We start from the raw sequence: 23,846 nt of genomic DNA, 5'->3' as shown, positions 1-23,846 counted from the left end.
GCAGGCTAGTGGTATTTGGTGTCCTTTAGAGAAGTAAGACAAGCTTGGAGAAGTGATTTAAGCAGAGAATTCTGATTAACATGTTTTGTATAGATTCAGGTATCAGAAAAAAGATGTAGAGAAATCTGTGTTTAATAAGGCATGCACTATCTAGCAATGGTTGTAGGCTGGAAATGAGAAACAGTTCAAGATGGCTTTCAGAGAAATGCTAGGATTAGAAAAGAGTTTTAGGTATGTTAGGGAAAATTATAGCACCAACAAGAAAGATGAAGGAATGGACTGAAGAGGTTTTGTAATGAGAAATGTAGTATTTGTCATAGAATCATCTTAAATACCTGTCAGACTTTTCCCAGAGAAGTGCTGTAAATGTAACCCTACATGAAGTTGAGGTAGCAGTGGTAGCTGCATGAATTTGGAGGTCTGCCAACATAAGGATGGTACTATAGTTGATAGAGATGAGTGAGAAAGGATGGTTGTGCTGGAAAAGAGTATGAAGGAGACTGAGATTTGTTTGATAAGAAGCAAGACTGTGAGGCTCATTTTCTGCTTGCTCTCCATCATCCTTAACCTGGTATTTGCTACTTTTGCTACTTTTTTTTTTTTTTTGCTACTTTTGCTACTTGCTGGTATTTGCTACTTGCATGTGGAGATGACTTGAATGGCTGTGAGACTTCCACTGTGCCTGTTGTCACAGGGGAGGAATCTACAGTTATTTTACAAGACTCCTTGGTAGGGGTGTCTTCTGGGGCAATTGGTGGGACGTTGGAGCTAAAGTCCTGGACTCCTTGTTTTCCACAAGTGCTCGAACTGTAGTTAAGAACCAGTAACCACCTCTTTTTAGCCATTTGTTCTCTTACATTGTGTGTGACATGTTCTATCCTAGGCGCTGGTCCCTCACCTCCCGGCAGAGGGAATGGTGAACAATTTTTTGAATGGTGAAACTTTGTACCCAGATGGTTAAAGCAGCTGCAGTTGTCTCTAATCTGCTGCTAACCTCTGCCTCTCCATCCCTGCCTTTTCCCTGCAGTAGTGACTTGCCTGCTTCCTGCAAGCAAAAAGAAAAAATAAAATAAAAAATAAAATCACAAGACAAATAAAGCTTGAATTTAATATAACTTTGAGCAAGCCAGTCTATTAGTAGTGAAAAACTAAATCTCTTGGACAGACAGAGCCGTGGAAACATAACCAGTTCCCAAGTGAAATTCTGCGTTAGCATCCTAAGCTTACACTAGTTACTAGTGTACCTACTTACTAAGAGTGTATTATAAGTTTGCTCATACTTAAAATGTTGCTTATAATCATCTGTGCTTCTGTGCTTGAGTTTGTTTCCTCAGGGTGGGATTAAGGGGAGGAAGAAGCCTTGAAATGAAAAGTTCAAATCAGATTTAACTCCTGGGAGAAAGTAGCTGTTTCTAAATATCTCTCCTGATCACTGCAGAGTGGCAAAAGTTGCATAGCCATCCAGTCCCCATAGAAGAATGTATGTTTTTTTATCTTCTGGTTGGCGGGGATTCCAGCCTTCCCCCGGGTGCCCACGTATTACAAAGAATGTAACTAAAGGGCTTACTACAAGTGTTGAAGTGTTGCTGCCTAGGAGTATTTGAGGACTAGAAGAAATCGGTTTGTTCGTATCAACTCCCCCACAATGTGTTCTGTTAACCTTCTCCTCGAGAGGGGGAGGAATTCCCAAGAGTTCACCTTGACACTGAATCCTGAGACAGCTTATTGAGGACTAACTCCCAGATCCCCCATGGGAAGGTGATTCTGAAAGGCAATGGAGTCCAGGAAGGATCGACCTTTTTCGAGAACGAAGTAAAATACACAGGAACTGGCCGTCCCAGTGTGCCAATAGTTGAGCCAGCAGGGGAGAAGACCAGCCTGGTTGAACAGAGCTTCTTAACGAGCTCAGGAAGAAAAAAGAGTTTGTGGACCCTGAAAGAAGGGGCAGGCAACTTAGGAGAGTTGTAGAGCTGTCGCTAAGTTGTGCAGGGAGACAAACAGAAGAACTAAAGCTCACCTAGAATTCAGGTTGGCTACTGCAGTAAAAGACAGCCAAAATGCTTTTATAAATACATTACCAGCAAAAGGAAGACTGAGTAGAATCCCCATCCTCTGTTGGATGTGAGGGGAAACATAGTGATGAAAGATGAAGAAAAGGATAAGGTAATTGATGCCTTTTTTGCCTCAGCCTTTATTAGTAAGGCCAATGATTCTCAGGGTACCAACCCTGGGAGTTGGAAGGTTGTGATGGGGAGTGAGATGGAGCCCCTGTAATCCCCTGGGAAACTGCAAGGTACCTCCTACACGTTCTGTCTGAGCAATCCTAACTACATGGGGCTGGGTGGGATTCACCCAAGGGTACTGAAGGAGATGGATGAAGTACGCACCAAGTCACTTTCAATAATTCACCAGCAGCTCTGGCTAGCGAGGGAGGCCCCAGCGGACTGGAGGCTGGCAGACGTGCTTCCAGGCGACAGGAAGGGCTGGAAGGACTTTCCAGGGAATTACAGGCCTGTCAGTCTGACGTCGGTATCAGGGCAGGTTACGGAGCAGGTGATCCTCAGTGCTGTCACACGGCACCTGCGGGACAGTATTCAACAAGGATCCAAATTCCGGTTTCATGTAGATTAAGACAGTAGTTGTATGTACGCATCTTGTATCCATACATTAAAAATAATGTGTTATGACAAATGTCCGAGTAGGAGTCATCAATTATCTGATCTGTTTGTAACTGTAATTATTTTTTTCTTTGGAGTGTAGGACAAAAGTGGAAAGGAAACCATCACCACTAAACCAGCACCTAAGGATGAAAGAAAACCCAAGGATCCTAAAACGGTAGAAATATATTAAAATATGAACAGTCAGTGTTAACATACACTATAATTGTGAAAAACAAACATGAAATTTAGATTTATATGACGTAATAGCACTCTGGGGAGAATTATGAGCACTACGTCCAATTTGAGACATTTATGTAAGCGTGCACGTAAGACAGAAGCACCTGTCTATTTCAAGGGAGATTTTGGATAAATGGGGCCTAAAACCATCATTATTTTGAACTGAATACGTTCTTGTACAGTGGGATCGGTGTATGTTCCACAGAATGCTTATTCCCGTATTTGCTATCTAAAACTCGGACTTCACTATAACTGCCTCTGGATCCCTGTCACTTCTCTCATTTATCTCTTTATTCTACAGTGGTTTCTCACCTCTTTCCATTTCTTCATCTTTTTGATTTCTAAAACCCAATGTTCTGCACTCAGCACAAGAGGTTCTCCCTGTGTATATAATAAGCATAAACGTAAAATGCTAATACTGGGGTATCTTGTCAATTTCAAATAACAGAATTCTGGAAGTTATTAGAATGTATTCTTTCAACTACATGTCCTTTACTCAAGTTCTTATAATTTATTTTTAAAAATGAATGAAATTAAAGCTTACATATGTTTGTAATTACACAGAATGAATCTATGGGAAAAGGAAAGCAGTTGTTTCTATATTTAAAAAAAAGGGGGGGGGATTTAGGTAAGGCTGAAACTTTTTACATCAAGTTGTTCTTTCATAGAGTATGTGCACATAGATGTCTGAATCAGATGGTAACATCTATCCTGGAAATTTTGTTTTATAAACTTTAAGTGATGGGATTTTTGTTTACTGTGGACTGGCCATTACTTACTTTTGTGTAGTAACCGAAGTGTCTTAAAGTTTTCAGTTTAAAATTGGAAGGTCTTTAACTCCTCTTCAGAAGGATATGTTGTTTTTTTTTAAGGTTCTTCATAGTGACTGGATTACTTAAATGCATAAAAAGAAGTTGAGAAATAGGGAATGAAGAGGTCAGCCATGGATCTTGTTATTTGAAATAAAGTGACAGAGGAAAAACGAATATATACCATAGAAGTTACAAATACTCTTTTTGAACCATCTGTATTTCAAATGCAGATTGTATTTACATCTGAACTATAATTTCTGATGGTATCTGTCACTGTTTTATTTCAGATTTTAGCTTAGTTTAGTTTCTTACTATCTCTTACTTCTCTTGCTCTTCTGTAGGCAAAGGGACGGTCCTCCAGCAGCAAATCTGAGAAGCAGAAAACAAGCTAAACGTTAACGTTACTGGGTGAGATTTCTTCTTATCTGTTCTCTGAGCTACCATAAAGATAACTCTCGCTAGTGTCACTAAAGTTAGATTTTATAACAGCCTTAACTGAAACCAAGATGTGTGTAGAGAAACTCTTACAGAAAACACTTGGAATGACTTTGAACTTCAATACATAATCCTATGCAGAAAAGGCCTTACTATTTTTTTCATCCTTTGTCCCTACAGTTTGTACAAAATTACCTTCTGTAGCTAAATTTATTTAAATGGATGTAATTTTAAGAATTAGAAACCATTGCATACTGGTTCCCTAGTAAGACCTTTTACATAGAATTTATATAGACCAAGCTCATTTCAACTGGTTGTTTTTGTCTTTAGGACAGTGAGATTATGTCTCCACCAGGCTAATTTTGGAACAGCATCCAGAACACATTAAAAACAAAAAAACAAAAACAAAAACAACAACAAAAAAAAAAAAAACAACAACAAAAAAAAAAAACTCACAGCTATGCTGACAGGTATAGCAGGTTTCAGTGTTCTGTTCTTGGTTTTCCTGGCACAAATACAGCCTTGTTCAGTGTACACGTTCCACTGCCACTGTGTACTTCTTTCTGTTCAGCTTGATCACCCCTGTAGTGCAAGTAATTAGTCTTTCCTCATCATCTTTAGTTCATGAAAGTATCGTCATAACCACACTGTGATGCCTGATAAAAGTCCTTTAGGCAAGCGAGTTTAATGGGGTGTGCAGGAGAAAGCTAAAGGCACACAGAGTATGTCTCCATTCATCTGAGTGCTAGCCAGGAGGGTTCTAATTCCTCCAGAGGAGCTGCAGCCCTCTGACTCGAGAGGCAGATTTAATTCGTAAGAGAGCATCGGTAATTAGATGGAGCTAAATCCTGTGGGAAGATTTAGGGAAGACCAAGATGCATCATTGCTCCGTATCAGCAGTGAACTGCCAATCTTACTGCACTTACTGCAGTATCACTTTTGAAAAAATACCTCCTCTCTTTTGATATTTCTTCTTGCTGGATTTCTTTCTGTCACTAGGTATTTGTTTCTCGTTATACTTCACAGATTTATTTTGCATTTTTTTCCCAAGTTAATGTTCTTAACTCTTTCATTTCTTTTTTTCCTCCCCCTCAGGATCTTGGCACTTGATGTGAAAAGACTTCTTTTTATTGGGGATAATTATTGCTGAAGAACAAAAGCTGATGCAAAAAGCATGTAGCTATTCTAGATGTTTTTTGTACAGTGGTATTTTCTGGACTTTTTTCATGTTTTCTTTTTTTCCAGTAGTAGATCAAGATTTTTTTTCCTAGCCTTTCACTTTACTGTACTGATATACTTTTTTTTTTTTGTAATTTTCTTCAGATCTCAGAGGGAAAGGATGCTTTATATTTGTAAGAAATATATTTCAGAAACTAATAGCAAAGCCAAAAAAAAAAAAAAATGCAGACTTTTGCACATAATCTCCGCATAGTGCCTCTAAATCTCCCAAGAAGTCATATGTGCTAGCATTTTTAGCATTGCAGTGAATATATTAAGCATTCTGGAATATAATGAGCTTTAGTTATCATCAGCCCACCTCAGCATGGCTGTATACAGTCTTTCCTAAGTTCTTGGTAAGAAACCAGAGGTAAACTGTGGTTATCTAAAGAGCAAAAAACTGGGGATTAACCGCTTCATCAAGCGCATTCTAATAGTAAAGCAGGTATTTTTGATGATGCCTTAGCTGCTGTTAAAACAACTGCAAAACGACACCGATAAGGATTTTTTTTTTTTGATTTCCAACTGCATCTGTACTGCTCTTGTATAATTTCAGGAGTCTCTTGGACTGAAAAGATAAAAATTTGCTGTGTACCACTGATACCATTATCATCACAAAACAGAAAAATAAAGTACATAAGCCTTAGCAGATATTATGAGAAATTCAGGTTGAAAGATGGACAGTTTTGTGTTTGCTTTTTTTTCACTGTTTCTAGTCCTTACTTCTGTTCCTCATACTCCAGAAGGGAATGCAGAAATAGAACAAATTAATGCAGCAAGGAGTGTTGTATTCACCTGGTCTTCAGGACAACAGGCAAGAGCGGGCCTCTAGTATGTCTGTTACAGGTAGAGCTTTTGGGACCTAGGTGTGCCAAGTTCTTCCATTTGTTTTCCTCTGTCTTCATAATTCTTAAAACATCTTTTTGCACATCTTACACACATACTGCTTCACCATTAGTTTACAGAGGAAGATCATACTAGGGCCAATATTTGTAATGATTCCAATAGCTGATTCTAGAATGTAGTGTGGCAGACAGGTGGCCTTGAGATTTACGTTGGAGGATAAGCAGAATTTTGACTGTACTTAACAATCTGTACTGAGAGCCTGTGTCACACTAATAAAGTTTTTAAGAATGCACTGTGATGTTTGTAGCTTTTTTATTTACTACAGCTGTTAATGTGAACAGATACAGGAAGGCAAAAAAAAGCTCAGAAATGATTTAAAAATATTTATATACTGACCTGTTAAAACTGAATCTAATGTGTTTAAAAAGCATCTGCGAAATACTTGTCAGAGGTGCTTTATGCAGCCCCCACCAATCTGATCAGGATCCAGCTGCAGTTTTTTTCCCCCTTTCCCCTTGATTTCTAATGCTATTTAGAAGCTAAATAGGGCCAAATGGGGCTTCAGGCCTGGAAGAGCTAAATGGGTATGCACAAGTACTTTAAGAAACAAGATGAAGTGACTATTTTGCTGAAAAAAATCCAGTTAAAATTTGAGACATAATACATACTAGTGATTAACAGTCATTCTTAGGCGACAGAAGAAATATTTTGTTTTAATGAAGTTTTTGAACTCTGCAGGCATCCCTGTAAGTGTTAAGATTCTCGTGTCTATGTACATAATGATTTCAGTATTATGTGATTCTAGCTTTGTTTGCAAGCTTTCTTCTTGATGCAAACATCTACACGTCTAAAATGTTGGTTAATGATTGATCTGTATGAAGTGACACAATGAAATCACCATACCTGTCTGTAAATAACTGTCTTTGTACCATAGAGAGGGGCGCAGTGTATCTGGATTTATGCTTGAATTGATTCAAAAAAAAAAAAGGAGGGGGGGGCTGTGTTATGGGGAAGTCTCGGAAATCTATTTTTTCTCCCACAGCTGAGAAACAAAAAGAAATCCCTGCAGCTCAAGATGAAGCAGTTATTGCTGGTTTCTGCTTTGTTAGTTACTGCTTACAATGGCAAAAGAAAAGAACGTACAGAAATGAAGTACTCTATGTAGAAACATATAAATATTGCTTTTTATTAATTTGCCTTCTCAGTTTGGTCTGAAACCTTTTTAAAGCAAGCAGCAGTCATCAATATCTGAAATAGTTGGTCTCAACACCTCCTACTTGTTTTCAGTTACTGCAAGACTAGATAGTCATCCAGACATCCCACCACAAAAGAAATTGTGTTTTAGTCAAGCTGTGTACCTGTCTACTACATCATACAACAGTACAGTACTGTAGTAGCTTTGCAAAGTTCCACTGGCATTGTAAGACAAGAACTAAACATCAGCTATTCATTAGAATGCAAAACTTGAAAGTCAATCTGAATTACAGATCTGAAAAATTCCTAAATTTTGGTAAACAGGGTACACAGCCTTTTCAGAATGCATTTCCTTAATGTGCTATGAGGTACAAGATTCCTTGTATGTAAATGGCTAGAGAAAGCAGAGGGAAACTGTTTTTTCTACAATGCTGTGACAGAACTTTTGTCCTTCAGTAGCAGAATTCAAAAGCCCTTCTGAGCTCTCAGAAAGTAGGTTCCTACTTCTTGGTCAGGTATTATTTCTAGCAGAGAGAAAAGGGGACAAGGCACAATTGAAAGGTTGTGATTATTCCACCTCATGCATTTTTTTTTTTTCCCTTAAGTCTTAGTCTTTGTTACAGTTACTGGCTGCTTCAGCCAGTAAAGAAACACCAGAGAAAATAAAAGCTAATGAATCACATCAAGGATATGTTTGTCAAGGCAAAGCAATCAAGTGTTTTAGCCACTTATGGTAACAGGTGGATTTTTTTTTTTTAAATACTAGTACTGGAATTGAGAAATTTTCATCGGTGAACAGAGAAGAAATTCATTCACTACTGGGTCTTTAAAAAAAAAACAAAAACAAAAAACTCCAAAACTTCAGCACATTTCTTAAGTAATATAAGCACATCATAACACCTTCTTAGCACATAATATTCATCTGTTCTCGCAGTAATTACAATCCTTACAATCGCTTACAATCCTTAGAGATAAGAAATAAAGCCCGTTACAAATGACTACCTGTCCTCTTAAACATCAGTGAATAATTATGGTAGCAGTTGCACTTCAATCAGGTGTAAAAGGAATAATTAAAAGCAAACTTTCCAGCTAAAACCAACAGATTAATCATCTAAAATAAGATTCAGACTTTCTGCACACAAAATGCATGCTCATTTCCTTAACATTACCTAAAAATACAAGAATATTTTCAGTCAGCAGCAAGAGGAATAGTGCAGACTTAGCATGCCCTCTAGAGAAACTAACTTTTAAAATTGCTCTGCTGCTATTCCTATGAATTTTCAGTGCCTTACAACTGTTTTTGACAAAAATAAGTTATCCTAATTTATAGGTGATTCTTTTGCAGCCATGTTTTGATATCCTCAAAATTTCTATCCATCCATTGTATATTGTCCTCAATGGTTTCAATAGCTTGGTGGATGCAACGAAGCTGTGCACTTTTTTCCTCCAGAGAACCGAAGAATTCTTTAACCTGTTGAATAAAAAAATGTGGAAGGAGAGCTGATGAAGAGGCAGCACTGTCTCTTATTTTCACAGGAAGAGTAGCAGGATATTTGTGATATTTGACCTGACATGAGAAATTATCTTAAAAATTTCAAAACCTTCAAAAAGATACTGACTCAATCTCACAAACTGATGAAGATTACATTGAACATTAGATTATAAAAAAAGCAGTTGCAGGAAGTGACAAACTGTTGTGCAAGGGAATCTGTCTGGTTCTTGCTCATTCAACAAACCTTTGGACAGCAGTGTCTGTCTTTGTATAGACTTCCCCAGAGAAGAAAATGCATCCCCTACTCTGCCTCTTGGCTGCTTGGTTGGTAACACGCCTTCACTTGGCAGTTCAAGTAACGTCTCAGGCTGTGAACTGAAACAGTCCCTGCTAATATACACAGGATGCAAGACGCAAATAGTTGTACAAACTACACAAAAGGTACAAGTAGAATACACGGAAAAGAATTGCTGGATTTTCTCTCTCCTTATACTTCCTGTCTGTCTGCCAGTGTGTTCACAGTGACTCCCATGTCATAAGTCCTGCAGATCCTAGGGAGATGCACAGATACATTTCCAGGTAGGGCACAGAAACATCCTTGCAGCCCATGGCACTGCTGTAGCATTCTATTGACACACTGTCAGAGTCCATTTGGATTTAAAACGAGTGGTGAGAATGAAGTACAAAAGAATGCACTGCTCCCTATATTCTTTCATTTTGTACTTAATGTGGTCATATTATTTCTGCCTCTGTTTTGACCCAAACCAGGAAATCTGGATTTCAGCTTCCAAAAAATGGTCAGGGATCCCATTTTAGGACTTTGAATCTGCACACTGACCAGTCTTGGTTTTGTTTGTTTGTTTTTTTGACACTTGACAGAAGTGGAATAGGTGGACAAAATGATTATCATATGGTAACATCCAGAAGCATGGAGAATTCTCCCTGGAGCAGCAGACATAGAGCACACTATACTTATCACTGCCCTTCAGCATTTGCCCTTCAGTCTGCTTGGTGAGAAGACCTACTTTTGTTCTTATTTTTCCTCAGTACTCTCCAGAAGACAGCCATGAACATTACATACACATACATACATGAATACTCTGCATCCAAGTCCACTGCTTAAACAAATTCCATCTTTCTCCTTGCCACTGGCTTAATGCTCTGCCTCAAGGAATTAAGCTCAAGGAAAACACAGGGTATTATTCTAATACTTCGTAACTAGTCATGCTTTTAAGATGTTAAAATTTAAACCAGAGTTTTGTTTCAGTTAAACTACAACTACTTTTTAAAACCAGAACAGCTAATCTGAATGGCTTACCTGTGCAAGTTGTGGCCTAGTTGAGTACTGATTTGTCACTCCAGTGACAATGGTCGCTATGGAATGTGAACCGAGTTCAAATCTGTCAAAAAAGAATAACCTACACTCAGAAAACCTACAGTTTGGTAGAAAATAACATTTTAAAGTACAATTGGGTACAGGCAGCAGTGAAACAACACATGTTCCTTACTTTTCTACGACTTTCTCCCAATTTTCCTTTAAAAACGTCCAAGCAAGGTGATAGCCAGATGGGTTTCTGGCAACATACACAATAATGCGTGGAAGATCCTGAGTTTTTATGATGTCACCACGGAGACCTTGATCCAGTAACCTAAGAATTAATAATAGATATGGAAGTTGTTTAGACCAGTAAAGATAAAAATGACAAAATGATTACTTGCTTAGTGTTTTCTGCTGTTTATAAAGTTCACATTTCTAAAGGTCCCAACACTGTTGGGTTACTTCCAATTTTTTACAGTGTATATCCATCCTTCCCATTACTATTACCTTCATAATTACAACTATTTAATAGACCTGCATGCTGAATATAAATTATAAGAATAGTCTACATTTTGGTTGTATTCAAAAGTTTCCAACTTAATAGGAACCTCCCTAATCCCTTGTAGGAAATAAATTTGTTCTACCCTGTCAGTGGAATATTCAGGCCTTGCAAACTCGTGACTAACATGTCCAAAGAACAGCAAATACAAAAAATAACATTATGAACCAGCTATATAGCTACATGCTAAATGAGCGTGACATTCCATAACCCCCACCAGAAGGCAGAAAGCAGGTTTACAGAATGCAAGCTTTGAAGGTTTGAATATCTGAAAACTTCAGTAACACTCAGTTTTCTCAAAAGTGGGAAAACACACATTTTTGTAAGAAACAGAGTATATGCACCTGTAACCAAGATAACTAAAAAGGTAAACAATGAAGTGTCTGTCAAGCAAAGACAAGGTATTTGAGTAGGTTTATATTTCATCCCAATTTGCTGCTGCAATGCTGAGCACATTGACTCCTGGCACTAAAACCCTTAAATGAAATGCTGCAGCCACTTGCTCTTAGTGTATAAAATCTGTAAAGCATTTTATAAATCCTGAAATTCAACAGCTATGTAACAAGACTGAGCGATACTAGTTCCTGTGTCAGTATTTGGTTATTCACCCCAAAACACACTTCTGTTCTTGTGTAACACACTACTCACCACTGAAGTTTGTCCTTATTTCTGGTGAGGCTGAGAGCTAATTCAATTGTACTTTTATCTATGCTGAATGAGTGCTGTCTGTATTTACTAAGGAGGAAATCCCAACCTTCAGATGTTTGTGCTCCAACAGCATACACTGCTGTCTTCACATCAGCTGGCAAACTACAACAAATTGAACACCAAGTTACTCTCCATGTCATATTTAGGCATGTTTGCAGAAATACAACCTCGACATCATCATACATCAACTGACATAACAGTTTCTTAAAAATACTGGTCCTTCACGGGTATTAGTGATCCTTATTGCTGGGAAACAGTTAAATATATCAGGCTGTATCACAGTAGTGTTCCTGCCCTGGAAACGATTTCCAGAAATACTTGACTCATTCCTTTATTTTTTCTTTCTTACTTATTTTTATATTCCTTTCCTGTCTACCTTGTATTTAAGCCCAGCTGGATACCAACACAGTCTTCTGTGGCCTGCCCAGAACAGTCTCTCAGAGATGTTTTGGAGGGTGTTTTAGAGAGTTCTTATGTCATGCCGAGAAGCACAAATTACACAAATGTCATGAACAGTAGCTACCTATTTTTATAGAGCAGTCTCCAGACAGATACAGGAAGGAATATATTTACATGTAATTTTCACTTTTCTAAGAAGAATTTTTCAAAGAAGATCTTTTTCACATATCTAAGAAGACAAGCACCACATGACATATGTGCTAGTTTGGGTATATAATATTCACCAACACGTGAAGGAAGTGAAAATTTAAAGTATGAGATACAGAATAAAAAGACTCAATTTCAGATTGCTTAGAGGACTGCATTTCAGCTCTTTCTTAATTACCTTTACTATAATTAGAGTATCAGAAAAGACAGTATAAGAAAAAACAGTTATTTGCAAAACAGACCTCAAGGTTCCATTGGATTTCTGCCATTTCAAGAAATACTCTTCTGCTTTGTCCACGCACGGCTGGTATCTGCGCATACATGCGAAGAGCAGCAGGGACTGCCGAAGCATTCTCTCAGACACTGAGCCGTCATCACTCCAAAGCTGTTTGTCAATTAGGTCTTTAAATAAATTGACTATATACTCCTAAAATAAGACAATAAAAATGATATATAAAGCGCTTTTTACAAGGTACAGGCAGAGTCATGAAACTCTAGATACTTAAAGCGTTACCTTTAACTGTTTTTCTGTATCTTCCATATCCCGCTTCTCCATCAGCTTGTATATAGGAACCAGCTCATTCATACCTTGGAGTACAGGCATGATTTGTGTTTCCCGTTTCAGGTATAAAGTTAAATCAAAAGCTTTAGAAATTGGCAATTTTTTTATTCTAAAGAGAAGAAGAGAAGGGATAAAAGAAGTTGCAATTAAGCTTACAAAACAAACGTAAAAGCAAAATCCAAGACACAGTTTTCTAGGTTTGTTTTTAGAAGTCAAATGTGGCTGAGCAAGTAACATAAGCTATGAAACCTAATATCCAGTCTTTGAACTAAGAAATGGACTGTAAGGGAATGTTATTAGTAAGACCCACTTTTTCGCCTGTCCCGTGGTCATCAAAGCACTGTCTCTCTCTTGCTGTCTCCTCATTTTGCTCTATATACATACAGAAGAAATCCAATCACTGAACTTACTTCCTCTGTAACACCTTTCTAGCTTGACACGCGGGTACTTAGTCTCTTGTAGTAAAACCTCACAGCTATAATCCCAGCTGGTTCTTCACTTTAACTAACAGCTCAAGCCTTCTATGTGTGCCAGGATATACCTCAATTACTTATTACAAGAGAAAATAGAGAAAATGGAAGAGGACTTACTTCACTTCATCCTGGTAATTTTTTTATCCTTCTGTGAAACCTTTTTTCTGCTTCTTTCTGCCCATGCTATCTCCCCATATACGTTCTCATTTTGTCCTTATTCACCTTTCTCTTCTTCAAAATACCAGTCACCCATCTTAAAAGGAACCAAGTTTAACCTAATTTGCATCTCTAATTGTCCCTTCTTCCTTTCTTCTCTAAGCTTCTTGAACACAATAAGCAATCTTTCTTCAGGCTCCCCTTTTCTCTTCAAACTTTGAACTATAAAAACCTTTCTTCCGCTGTCCAGATGAAAAAGTTGACTAGCCCCGCTGGCATCTCTTTATGAGCTGCCACCTCAGATTCATGTGATTGTCTTCCAGCTCTCCTTACCGCCTTTTTTCTTGAATGCTGTAAGATCAGCAATTAATGCATTCGGTTCTTTGGTTCTCTTTGCCTCTCTGAGTATACACACCTGTTGCAGATTTTGTTTGCAGAACACCTCTGAGACACGCTTTTTTGTAATAACATCCACAGCACTAAGACTAACCGTAGCTATAATTCTAGCACATTTTTATTACTGTAAGAGCCTTGTTTCTAATTGACAAATGGAAACAGTGTCTTTCCTGGAATGTCTACTGAAAAACAGTCTAAAAAACTCCACTGAATTACAGAGTAAGAGATTGTATGCCCTACCACCTACTCAATTGCGTTTTTGCTCACCAGCTGGACAAGGGAAGTTTTAATATTACTTCCATGCTCCCCCTTCTTGAACTTGAGGGAGAGAAAGCACAGCTACCTGTGATGCAGGACAGGACAAAGATTTGACAGTCCTAGAGAACATCAGTATTTCCACATAAACGCTCTCCTAGCACTAGCTCACTTGCAAAATCTTGACTGAGAGATTTAATAGGTTGCATGAAGATGTGCTGATGAGCATTTTGGGTACTCAGAAGAACACTTGTAATCAAGACACTAAGTGTCCACATCTACTGAGCTTCCTCAGAAGCTAAAATTTTAGCAAAAAATTATATGAAGAAAATATTCAAAGAAAAACAAAGTTTTATCAAAAACAGATACATGCTCCATTTTGTATGCAATCATTAGCCCAATGTTAGCAGCAGAAAACATAACTTTTACTGCTATGACCTCTGACAGCTCCATGTCCTAACCCATATTTTTCACTTAACCAAATGTGTGCCATGTTTACACTCTCAATGTCTTCATGGTGTAAAAGTGTTACTAGTTAAATCCAAGCTGAGGAGAATTAGTGTGACAACACATTAAGAAGAATTACCTTATCTTAAAGAAAGCCTTAACTTGCAAATAGGATGTCGACTCAGTTTCTTAGTATTTCTTGTAATTCTTGTAATCTTGCGTGAAAGACCTCATTACCACAATAAACAGGTCATTATTATCAATAGTACACATGTATTTACCACTTCACTGTGAAAGCTGAACTCTGAAGTTACAATTAAAAACCATGTGACACTAAGTCAACATAGCAAATGCAGAATTTCACTGAGAACTTCACTCCCAATCTCCCTTTTCAAAACAAGACTCAAACAGTAAGTTACATCCTGTTTCAAACACTTCACAGACCATGAGGATTATGTCTTCTTGTCTGCTTCATTAAATACACTTGGATAAGGCCACTGCAAATGAGAAATCCCGGGTTTACATTGCTGTAAGCAAGAGAAGAACATGCTCCTATTTGAATGATTTAATGAAAAATGTATATGTAACCAACACTCCTTTAGTGGTATATACTCATGAATGCAGTTTGTATTGTTTTTGACTAGCACAGCATGCCTTACCTTACAAGCTGGAATATGTTGTTAATGAGACTTGCTCTGTCATTGTTGCTAATCGCTGTATGGTTCTCTTTCAAAAGGTTGATCAGATGATCCCATCCATCATCTTCATAGTGCACAATGTAATAACCATTCATGTACACATTGAATTTGATCCATTCAACCTCTTCCGGAAGGATAATGACATCTACAAACAAAAATATAACTCCTTTTTATTAGTGATTCAAAATCACTCTAATATTATACCCAATAATAGTCTCACTTCAGAGATTTAAATAAAAACTATAACATGAATCCTGAATATACTAAGAGATTATTATAGCGATGCAATTGAGATGACAAAAAATCATTTGTCTTGTACTAGTAGCTGCAGTCGTCAATTCTGCAAAAAAACACATGCAAAGCTAAAAATCTTACGGAAAAACTTCGAATAAATTAATCACTTATAATTAATCAAATAAATTACCTGTTTTAGTTGTCATCAAAAATCTTTGCACAGTGTCAGATTTGCTCGTAATGTAGGTTAGTGGAATGTGCCACAAGTACCTAATGCAAAACAGAAATTTAATGAAAGAACTCTGCAAAAGCTTCTCCAACATGGCCCAGTCTAACAGGTGATGAGTATCTTTTACCTGCAGGATGACAGCAATGACCTGCACTCATGTCTCTTTATTTTGGTGCAGAACCACATGCACCTAACTAGCCCTAATTTAATTTGCTTGGGAGATCATTAACAGTGAAGCTGCAACAATATGGACTTTCAAGCCTAGTTCCACTGGCGTGTCCCAGTAGGAGTTCACACAGCTCACCTAGGTGCCTGGCCACCGTAGCTGTGCAGCTGCCGGTAACTCGGCCAGGCATGCCAGGTGTGGCCACCTGTACCTACTGCAGTAGTAGCACTGTCTTGAGCTGCACTGGGAAAGACTCACATCCTATCAGTTCAAGGAGCATTCCTTAAGAAACAACAGTGAAAGCTATTATTGTATATCTATGTTTGCCATAGGTGAGTATTATGGTTTGTGTGCTGAGATTTTCCCATTTTCTTTACCCCGTGGATGAATGGGAATCTGCGCCCTTCATGTAGTGCTCCTGCTGCAGGTGGACGTTCTTTCCTCTCACTGTGACAGTTACCAGGGGAAAACCTTTTTGCAGTGTCCAAGTGTTCATCATTGCCCTCACATCAAGAGTCTCTCCTTTAGTCCAGTGCTGTTTGTTGGTGAGGGAAAAAGAAGATACATAAGAAGAGGAGGAAGATGGAGTGCATGGACAATGAAATGAGTAGCTAAGAACTTCATAAAAGCTGCTGCAAATTTGTAAGCTCAGCATAGTTAAGTTTAGACTGGAACATGGGATATCAATGACAACTCCGGCTGTTCTTTTTCTGGACACTTTTACATAGTTAATTGACATCTCTTTAAATAGTGCTGTTTTCCGGGCAGCCCTAGGCACAGAGGTAGGATTTCTGTCTGTACACACACCGATGCGGCAGCACAGAATAGTAACATGAGAGAACTCAGATAAATATCAAACTCCCAAATACGGATGAGTAAAAAACTAGATGCTTACTGCATTTGAGGATGACTGTTGGTTCCTTCTGCAAAAGCCATCACCTTGTTGTTCACTCTTATCGCTACCTACTGTGGGACAAATCTGTAGAAGAAAGTTTTGGTCATCTGTTTTTGATATCATTACCATAAGTATTGGTCACAGTCCTTAGTAATATATACTACAAAAACACACTATTCACAAAAAGCTATGAAATTTGGAAAAAAAAAAAAGTAAAAAAAGAGAGTAAGAAATACTTGCATTTGTCATACTGTCCCACAAATCTTCATTTTTTGTATTCTGATAGCTGTACTTCTGCAGGTACTGCACAAGTCCAGCTTTAAAACCATTGTCAGTCAGGTAGTCCCTCAACATATTTAATATACAGGATCCCTGAAAAAAAGTGTGACAAAATGTTTACAAAACCACTCCCTAGATAGCAAGATGCTTCTTTCAGAAAATTTTCAGACTAACCTAAACAGCACTTCAATTTTGTATGTCTGTCTGATAAGAAATAATTGGGTTTTATGTATATTTAAACAGTAATTTGGCTTTCATAAATATATTTTCTTAACTATATTTTGGATTGAGTAAACTATGCTATTATTTTTTGAATTACTACATAGAGCAGCACCATATAATGCTCCAGTGAAAAATGCCAGTTGGTTTAAGCACCTAAAATAATGTTTTAATGTTTAAATTGAAACACAATAGATAAAAAGGGGTTAAAACCTCCTCTTTTTATAGATGGAACAGGAAACCACCATTTGAACTACATTCAGGAGTTTTGGACTAGGAATTAGATAGAATATAAAAATAAAAATAATATAAAAAAGTATATTAACACCATGGTTCAGGGATGTCTTGTATAAAGGACTGACTGTAATCAGTACAATGCAGATGTATAGTACAATCAGTACAACTGAGAACAAAATCAGTTACAAATTTTACCTTCTGATAAGAAACATCATCAAACATTTCTAAAATTTGAGCTGGATCTTCCACAGGAGTAGACACAGGATGCGATGAATTTAATGCATCCACTTCCATGGCATCAAAGCATCTTGTTAAGAAATAATCTTCCTAATAGGAGGCAAAAATGATTATTACTACCAACTTTTGCACAGTGACTACTGAATTCCGGTTAGTTCACATTGTGGTCCATTCTACATGATGTTCAAATCCCATAAGGAAAACCAAACATATCTTTGTTTGCATTACTGAGCTTTATAAAAAAAAAATTAAAAAAAAATAAAAAAAACAGTAATATAGAGAGACAAACTGCCTCTACCCTTCTAAACTAACTTTAATACTCCAGCTAGTGAGACTTAAAAATAATTCCAAAAAGACATGCACACGTTCCAACAGTTTGATGACAAAATGAATGGTCAGTAACCACAAAACAAACCAAAGGGAAAAAAAAAAAAAAAAAAAAAGCAAACGGTGAATTTCTTCATCATCATTCCACTGCAGTTTTATGGCAAGTTTCTGCATAGATCTTCCCAGTGCACTGTTCATTTCACGTTGGTTGAACTAGGCATACTTGCAAAGTTTCATATATTGAACCTGTGCTAAAGCTAGTGGAAGGATTTGAGGGTCTTCATTAGGATTTAAGTCTGACTATACATGATGAAAAAAAATAAAAATTTCATAGAATCATAGAATAACACGAGTTGGAAGGGACCCATAAGGACCATTGAGTCCAACTCCTGGCACCGCACAGGTCTACCCAAAAATTCAGACCACGTGACTAAATGCACAGTCCAAACGCTTCTTAAACTCCAACAGGCTTGGTGCAGTGACTGCTTCCCTGGGGAGCCTGTTCCAGTGTGCGACCACCCTCTCGGTGAAGAACCTCTTCCTGATATCCAGCCTGAACCTCCCCTGCCTCAGCTTGACACCATTCCCGCAGGTCCTGTCACTGGTGACTAAGGAGAATAGCTCAGCGCCTGCCCCTCCACTCCCCCTTATGAGGAAGCTGTAGACCACGATGAGGTCTCCCCTCAGCCTCCCCTTCTCCAGGCTGAACAGGCCCAGTGACCTCAGCCACTCCTCATATGTCTTCCCCTCTAGGCCCTTCACCGTCTTCGTCGCCCTCCTCTGGACACTCTCCAACAGTTTCATGTCCTTTTTGTGCTGTGGTGCCCAGAACTGCACACAGTGCTTGAGGTGAGGCCGCACCAGCGCAGAGTAGAGTCACTTCCCAATCACTTCCCTCGACCGACTAGCAATGCCTTTATACTTTTGGAAGTCTAAAAACCTTTTGAAAGGAGAATATACTTTGATTGCAATCATTAACTTCCATCACCACTTTCTGAAATTATTAGATACAATTAAATCAATATTCTTACCCTTCAAGTTAAGATCAGACAATTCTTTCAAAGAGAAATTGAAAACTGTTTCACAGCACAAACACGCTTGGTCTTCACCCTTACAAATTAGTGGACTTAGAATGCAAATATAAAATTACAGTAAATGCTGCTTACAACTTTCAGTTCTGGATGGGTAACGTTGACCGACACGAACTCCATGAATTTTGCAAACCCTTCATTTAACCACAGGTCATTCCACCACTCCATGGTAACTAGGTTGCCAAACCACTGAAACAATAATAACAAAAATTTTAATTTAAATACACACTTTTTCACAAAAGCTGCTACTGACTGATATGAAATTGAATTTATAACATGTCACTGACATTTAAAGCACATTTTTTTTTATTAATACAGCTTACTCTGGCCTCTTTCCATTTCATTTCTTATTTTAATGGTAATACTCTATAGCACTGGTTTCCACTACCATTCCATGAAACTTTATAAATAAACCAGGTTTGATAGGAGAGCCACATATAAAACTGTAACATTTCTAAACTTTTTTACCTATATTCATGCCTTGCAATTAATTTAAAGGGCTAACAATGGTGCAAAGGCCCCAGAGCACTACAGCTACTGAACTGAACAGATTTTGGTTACAGCCCTTCATGTCTATGAAGCCCAACTAGACTTTTCTGGGAACAGTCTCATGATTCACATATGAACACCCTCAAACTGAAACAGCTATTTTCAGTCTATATGTCAAATATCTCCCCATCCACACAGCTGTGACCACTCTGTGGGTCCCTTCTGATCCTTTATTGTTGCTCCTAAATCTCACCTGATGAGCCAGTTCATGGGCTATTATCATAGTAATCCAAAGTCTAGAAGATGCTGAGGACTTCTCAGGGTCATACAACAACGCAGATTCCCGATATGTGGTCAATCCCCAGTTTTCCATAGCACCAGACTGGAAATCCGGAATAGCTGCTAAATCTGGGGAGGGCAGTGGGGAAGCATTAATAAACTGCTAGGATTATTTTACCCAGTAAAGTACCCAGTCACCTGCTCATCCCACTTCACAACAGCTCCCACATCACACATTCTTTAAGGGCTCTCCTAAATGTAACAGCAAAAACATACCTTTTTAAAAGTTCTGTATAGAAGGATTTTCAGTTCTCAGTGAAGCTTTTAAATATACTCTTAAGTTATGTGAAGCAGACAGTTTAAAAGTCTGTGAGCCAAAATTGTCCCAGTCTTACCTAATTTATTGATTTTGTGCTATTTTACTCTCTATTCTTAATGCTATTCTTGAATACATTAAATTATTTAACACTTACCTTGTTTAGGTAAGGGATATGAAATGCTGAAGTAATCCTCATAAAAGTCTAAAAGTTTTACTGCCGCATCCAGTGCATAATCAGCTTGGTGGATCTTCTCTGGTACCGTGTATACAGAAATCTACAGTAAACAAGCAGGCAGTATTTAAATGCCAGCATCAAAAGCTTACAGAATTTGTTCTTTAACAGGTACGTGAGTGGTCATGAAAAGTGACAGTAGAGCACCTACCTAACAGCTCTCATACAAAAGTTATTTTTAAAAAATCCAGATACAAATATGATCAAAATTAGAAATAAAAATTGTACTTTATCCTCCAGAACCACTATGCCCGTAAAAGGACATCTATAGCTTCCATCCCCTACCATGTCAGGGTTGTTTAACTAACACTGTTTTACTTTATTCCTGATTCTCCAAGAAAACGATATTTAATTTCCCTTTAATCAAACAATCTTACATGAAACATTACCAATGCATGTAAGTATATACAAAGCAAGCATATTACCAAAAACTTTTGAAATTAGTAAAAGTCTTAATGCAAACTAATCATCCAATTACAAAGCCAACTTTTTTCTGTCCTCTCGTTCATGTAAAACTTCACAATGTATAAATCCAACGATTTAGCTTGAAAGTACAGTATATGTTTCCATATAGATTTTGTTATAAAAAAAGCTCTTAGAAAATCAGAATAGTTACCTTAACTCCATGACTGGATATTTTGCTGATGGACTTGAAATCTGAAACAATAAAGGCCACGAGGTAGGTACTCATCTTGACGCTGGTATCAAAATGGTCTTCAACAAGCCATGAATTTATATTCACAGTCTTCATCTAAAAAAGACAAGCACAGCTCATCATCCGGTACTACCTACAAGGACTTTAGCACCAAAAATCGATGTGTTTCTTTTCAGTTTCACTAAGACAATTTTAAAGACATGTTGGAAAGAAGTCAACCCCATGCCAGCCTGTCCCCACACAAAGAAAGAAAACAGAAACATACAGGTAGTTTCACTCATAAGTGTTACTTCAACATTGCTAAAACTAGATAAATAAAAGTACTGGTTCAAAAGCTTTAATTTTCCTCAGTGTCTGCCAGCACATCAATCTAATTAAGATCACACTTGAGTTGATCAGAAATTGTCTAAATCTAAGCATCACTTGTTACACACGAGAGAAATAAACTACTCCAAACAATGACTCATCTCTGTCAGATATCTATTTCATGACAAAATGAGTCACCTGTTTGAGGTATCCAGTTTTCCCTTTTGATTCGTCTTAGGTAACTAATTTAGACTTGGAGTATATTTAGCCACGCTGAAATACTAATACTGGCACCCACCCTTAGTTCATTATTTTATTCACTTTTCAGTGCAAGAACTGTTTTATTTTGTTTTTTTTTTTTTTTTTTTTAAACCAACTTTCAAAAGACTTCATTTTTTTGAGATGTACTTGGTGTATGGGGAGGTGTTGTCCCCTCATTTATAAGGGTTAGTTTCCTGGCAAATCAGGAATCAGTAATGCAGAAGAATTTATGAAGAATCTCTTATGCACAAAGTAAGATCAAATGTATGACATGTGACCCCCCCTATATATGCCTACATATTTGTAATTGCAAACAATATTTGTAGGTATTACACATACTCCCCTTTCACAGATATTTTTTTGAAGGCCAAATTAACCTTTTTAAAAATATATATATATAAAAGGTCCTGATTAATAGGACAATTAAGTTAATACACATGAATTATATTATGTCTGTATTCAGATACATTTTAATGTTAATTCTTAAAATCTAAGACAAAGACTGAAAGCATTTTATGAGTAAAATAAAGGTTAGGGAGATTACATTGTTCTCAAACCACTGCTGAGAACAGGAACCCATTGGACCCAACATCTGTTGCATTCCTTTATAACTGTGTATCAAGACTACCAGCAATCATTTACTCTCAGAAAAGAACTGCCATAATCTGTAGGTCAATATTCCCATGAACAGCAACTTCCTAGATATTCTGTTCTCCTTTTACTTTCTTTTTTAAAGGTCATCAAGCAACAGCACAACATTAAATGTATCCACCTACAAGTGGCATATTGGACAGCGCGAGGTGCTTTGGTTCCCTCCTAATCTTAACTGAAAATCTGGCTTTGAAGGCTGGTTCATCGAAACATGGGAAGGCCATTCTTGCAAATGTTGGCTCAAACTGCGTTGCTGCAAGCACTCTAAGGAAAAAAGAGAAAAGCTTTAGTCCACATACCTTCACATGCACAGTGTTCACTGCCTTGTGTGAAAATCAAGTAATTTCACATTTATGAAATAACTTGCGTACTTTCAAAATCTTTTGCATGCTAAGAATTACCATTTCTCAGTCTGTGGTGGGGAACAGAAGTGGATACATAAAGTTTCTTGACCAATACCCCTGATTAGGGGTTCTGGAATAAGAGACAACTTGTCATGAGCCCAGCAAGTCCCCGGACTCTTCCTCTCACATCACTGCAGGATGGACAGATGTGTTGGTGGATTAAGGCCTGCTAAGGATACAGCCGAGAACCCCATGGCTACCTGAAAGAATGGCAGTCTCTGCGATATCCCATTATCTATACAATCTGGTGGGGTTTTGTGACTGTCAGGAACCGCAGCAACCGATAATTTCAAAGAGAAATTACAAAGCAGCTGACAACAAATCCTAAAACCAGTTACATGTAACATCTCAGATGACGTATCTATTGCTTAAAACGAAGAAGATTACCTGAGTTCTCCCTCCTGGGTCCTGTAGGTGCTTTTGTAAAAGCCATGGAAGGAGTCGGAGAGGTTGGCAGCGTACTGGATGGTGATGGTGTAGTTGTGGCCAGCCTGCAGCGGCTCGGTGGCGAGCAGTGCCACCTGCTCCAGCGCCCGGTGCTCCAGCACTCTCGCTTCCTGCGCCCCGATGGCCGCCCAGGCCACACGCAAACGCTTGCTGTGCAGGATGACGGCGCTGGTTTGACGGGTGACGGTCAGGTCTATGGCAGCTGTCCCCGAGAAGGTCTGCGTGGTGAGGTTAGGGTGGATGAGGAGGTGGTAGTGCAGCGGCACAACGTGCTCGGGGAGCCTCACCCTGTCCCAGGGAAACGGCGCGCTGCTGTCAGCGCCGAGGCCACCACCGACAGAAGAAGCCACCACGGCCAGGCCCAGCACCACGGACACCACTGGGGCAGACGGGCCCCGGAACGAGGCGGCCAGGCGCGGCCCTGCCATTTTGGACCTAGTGCAGGGAGGAGGCAACGACGCCGCCCCGCACCCGCCGCCTCATGCTGCGGCGGGGAGCAGCCCCGGGACCGCAGCCCCCGCTCGGCTCTGCGGGACCCGCCGCCGGGACCGAGGGAGGAGGCCGGCACCGAGAGGGCCCGAGGGAGGAAAGGGGACACCGAGAGGGACCAGCACCGAGACGGAAAGCGAAAGTGAAGCCGGCCGGGCCGGGCCGCGCCCGCCGAGCCCCGCCGCGGGGCGGAGCGCGCCGCCGCCGCCCATGGAGGCCGCGAGGGGCCGCGAGGCGGCCCGGCCCCCACAGCGGGGCTTTCTGTGGCGTGGGCCCTGCCTTAAAAAAAAAGGCATTGGCCGGCAAAGCAGCTGCTGGTCGAGCACGT

The 23,846-nt window shown here is 38.9% G+C and overlaps 2 protein-coding genes across 14 annotated transcripts in view; one reads left to right on the top strand and one right to left on the bottom strand.

The window, feature by feature from the left end:
- CAST (calpastatin) overlaps positions 1-6,500 on the top strand; it is a 65,802-nt gene extending 59,302 nt beyond the window's left edge. For 8 of the 13 annotated variants that reach the window (XM_083818068.1, XM_083818064.1, XM_083818063.1 and 5 more), the window contains 3 exons: positions 2,756-2,835; positions 4,051-4,117; positions 5,240-6,500. In XM_083818068.1, the coding sequence (XP_083674194.1) occupies positions 2,756-2,835; positions 4,051-4,108 (138 nt within the window). In that variant the 3' untranslated portion in view covers positions 4,109-4,117; positions 5,240-6,500. The remainder of the gene's footprint in view (positions 1-2,755; positions 2,836-4,050; positions 4,118-5,239) is intronic. The other 5 variants (XM_083818061.1, XM_083818065.1, XM_083818067.1 and 2 more) reach the window with 1 other exon arrangement.
- Positions 6,501-7,370: 870 nt separating this feature from the next.
- On the bottom strand, positions 7,371-23,732 carry ERAP1 (endoplasmic reticulum aminopeptidase 1). The gene is made up of 18 exons (XM_083818055.1): positions 22,970-23,732; positions 22,304-22,442; positions 20,922-21,056; positions 20,228-20,348; positions 19,729-19,883; positions 19,062-19,175; positions 17,527-17,658; positions 16,837-16,968; positions 16,597-16,680; positions 16,079-16,236; positions 15,497-15,576; positions 15,034-15,217; positions 12,600-12,756; positions 12,328-12,512; positions 11,420-11,581; positions 10,403-10,543; positions 10,213-10,294; positions 7,371-8,873 (listed from the first exon to the last, which is right to left on the bottom strand). Exons 1-18 carry the CDS (start codon positions 23,455-23,457, stop codon positions 8,727-8,729), a joined length of 2,796 nt encoding a protein of 931 aa, XP_083674181.1. The 5' UTR covers positions 23,458-23,732; the 3' UTR covers positions 7,371-8,726.
- Positions 23,733-23,846: the final 114 nt, after the last annotated feature.

The sequence above is a fragment of the Anser anser genome (assembly GCF_964211835.1).
Source record: "Anser anser genome assembly, chromosome: Z".
Classification (NCBI taxonomy): Eukaryota; Metazoa; Chordata; class Aves; order Anseriformes; family Anatidae; genus Anser; species Anser anser.
This window is presented reverse-complemented; position numbering and strand designations above follow the sequence as displayed.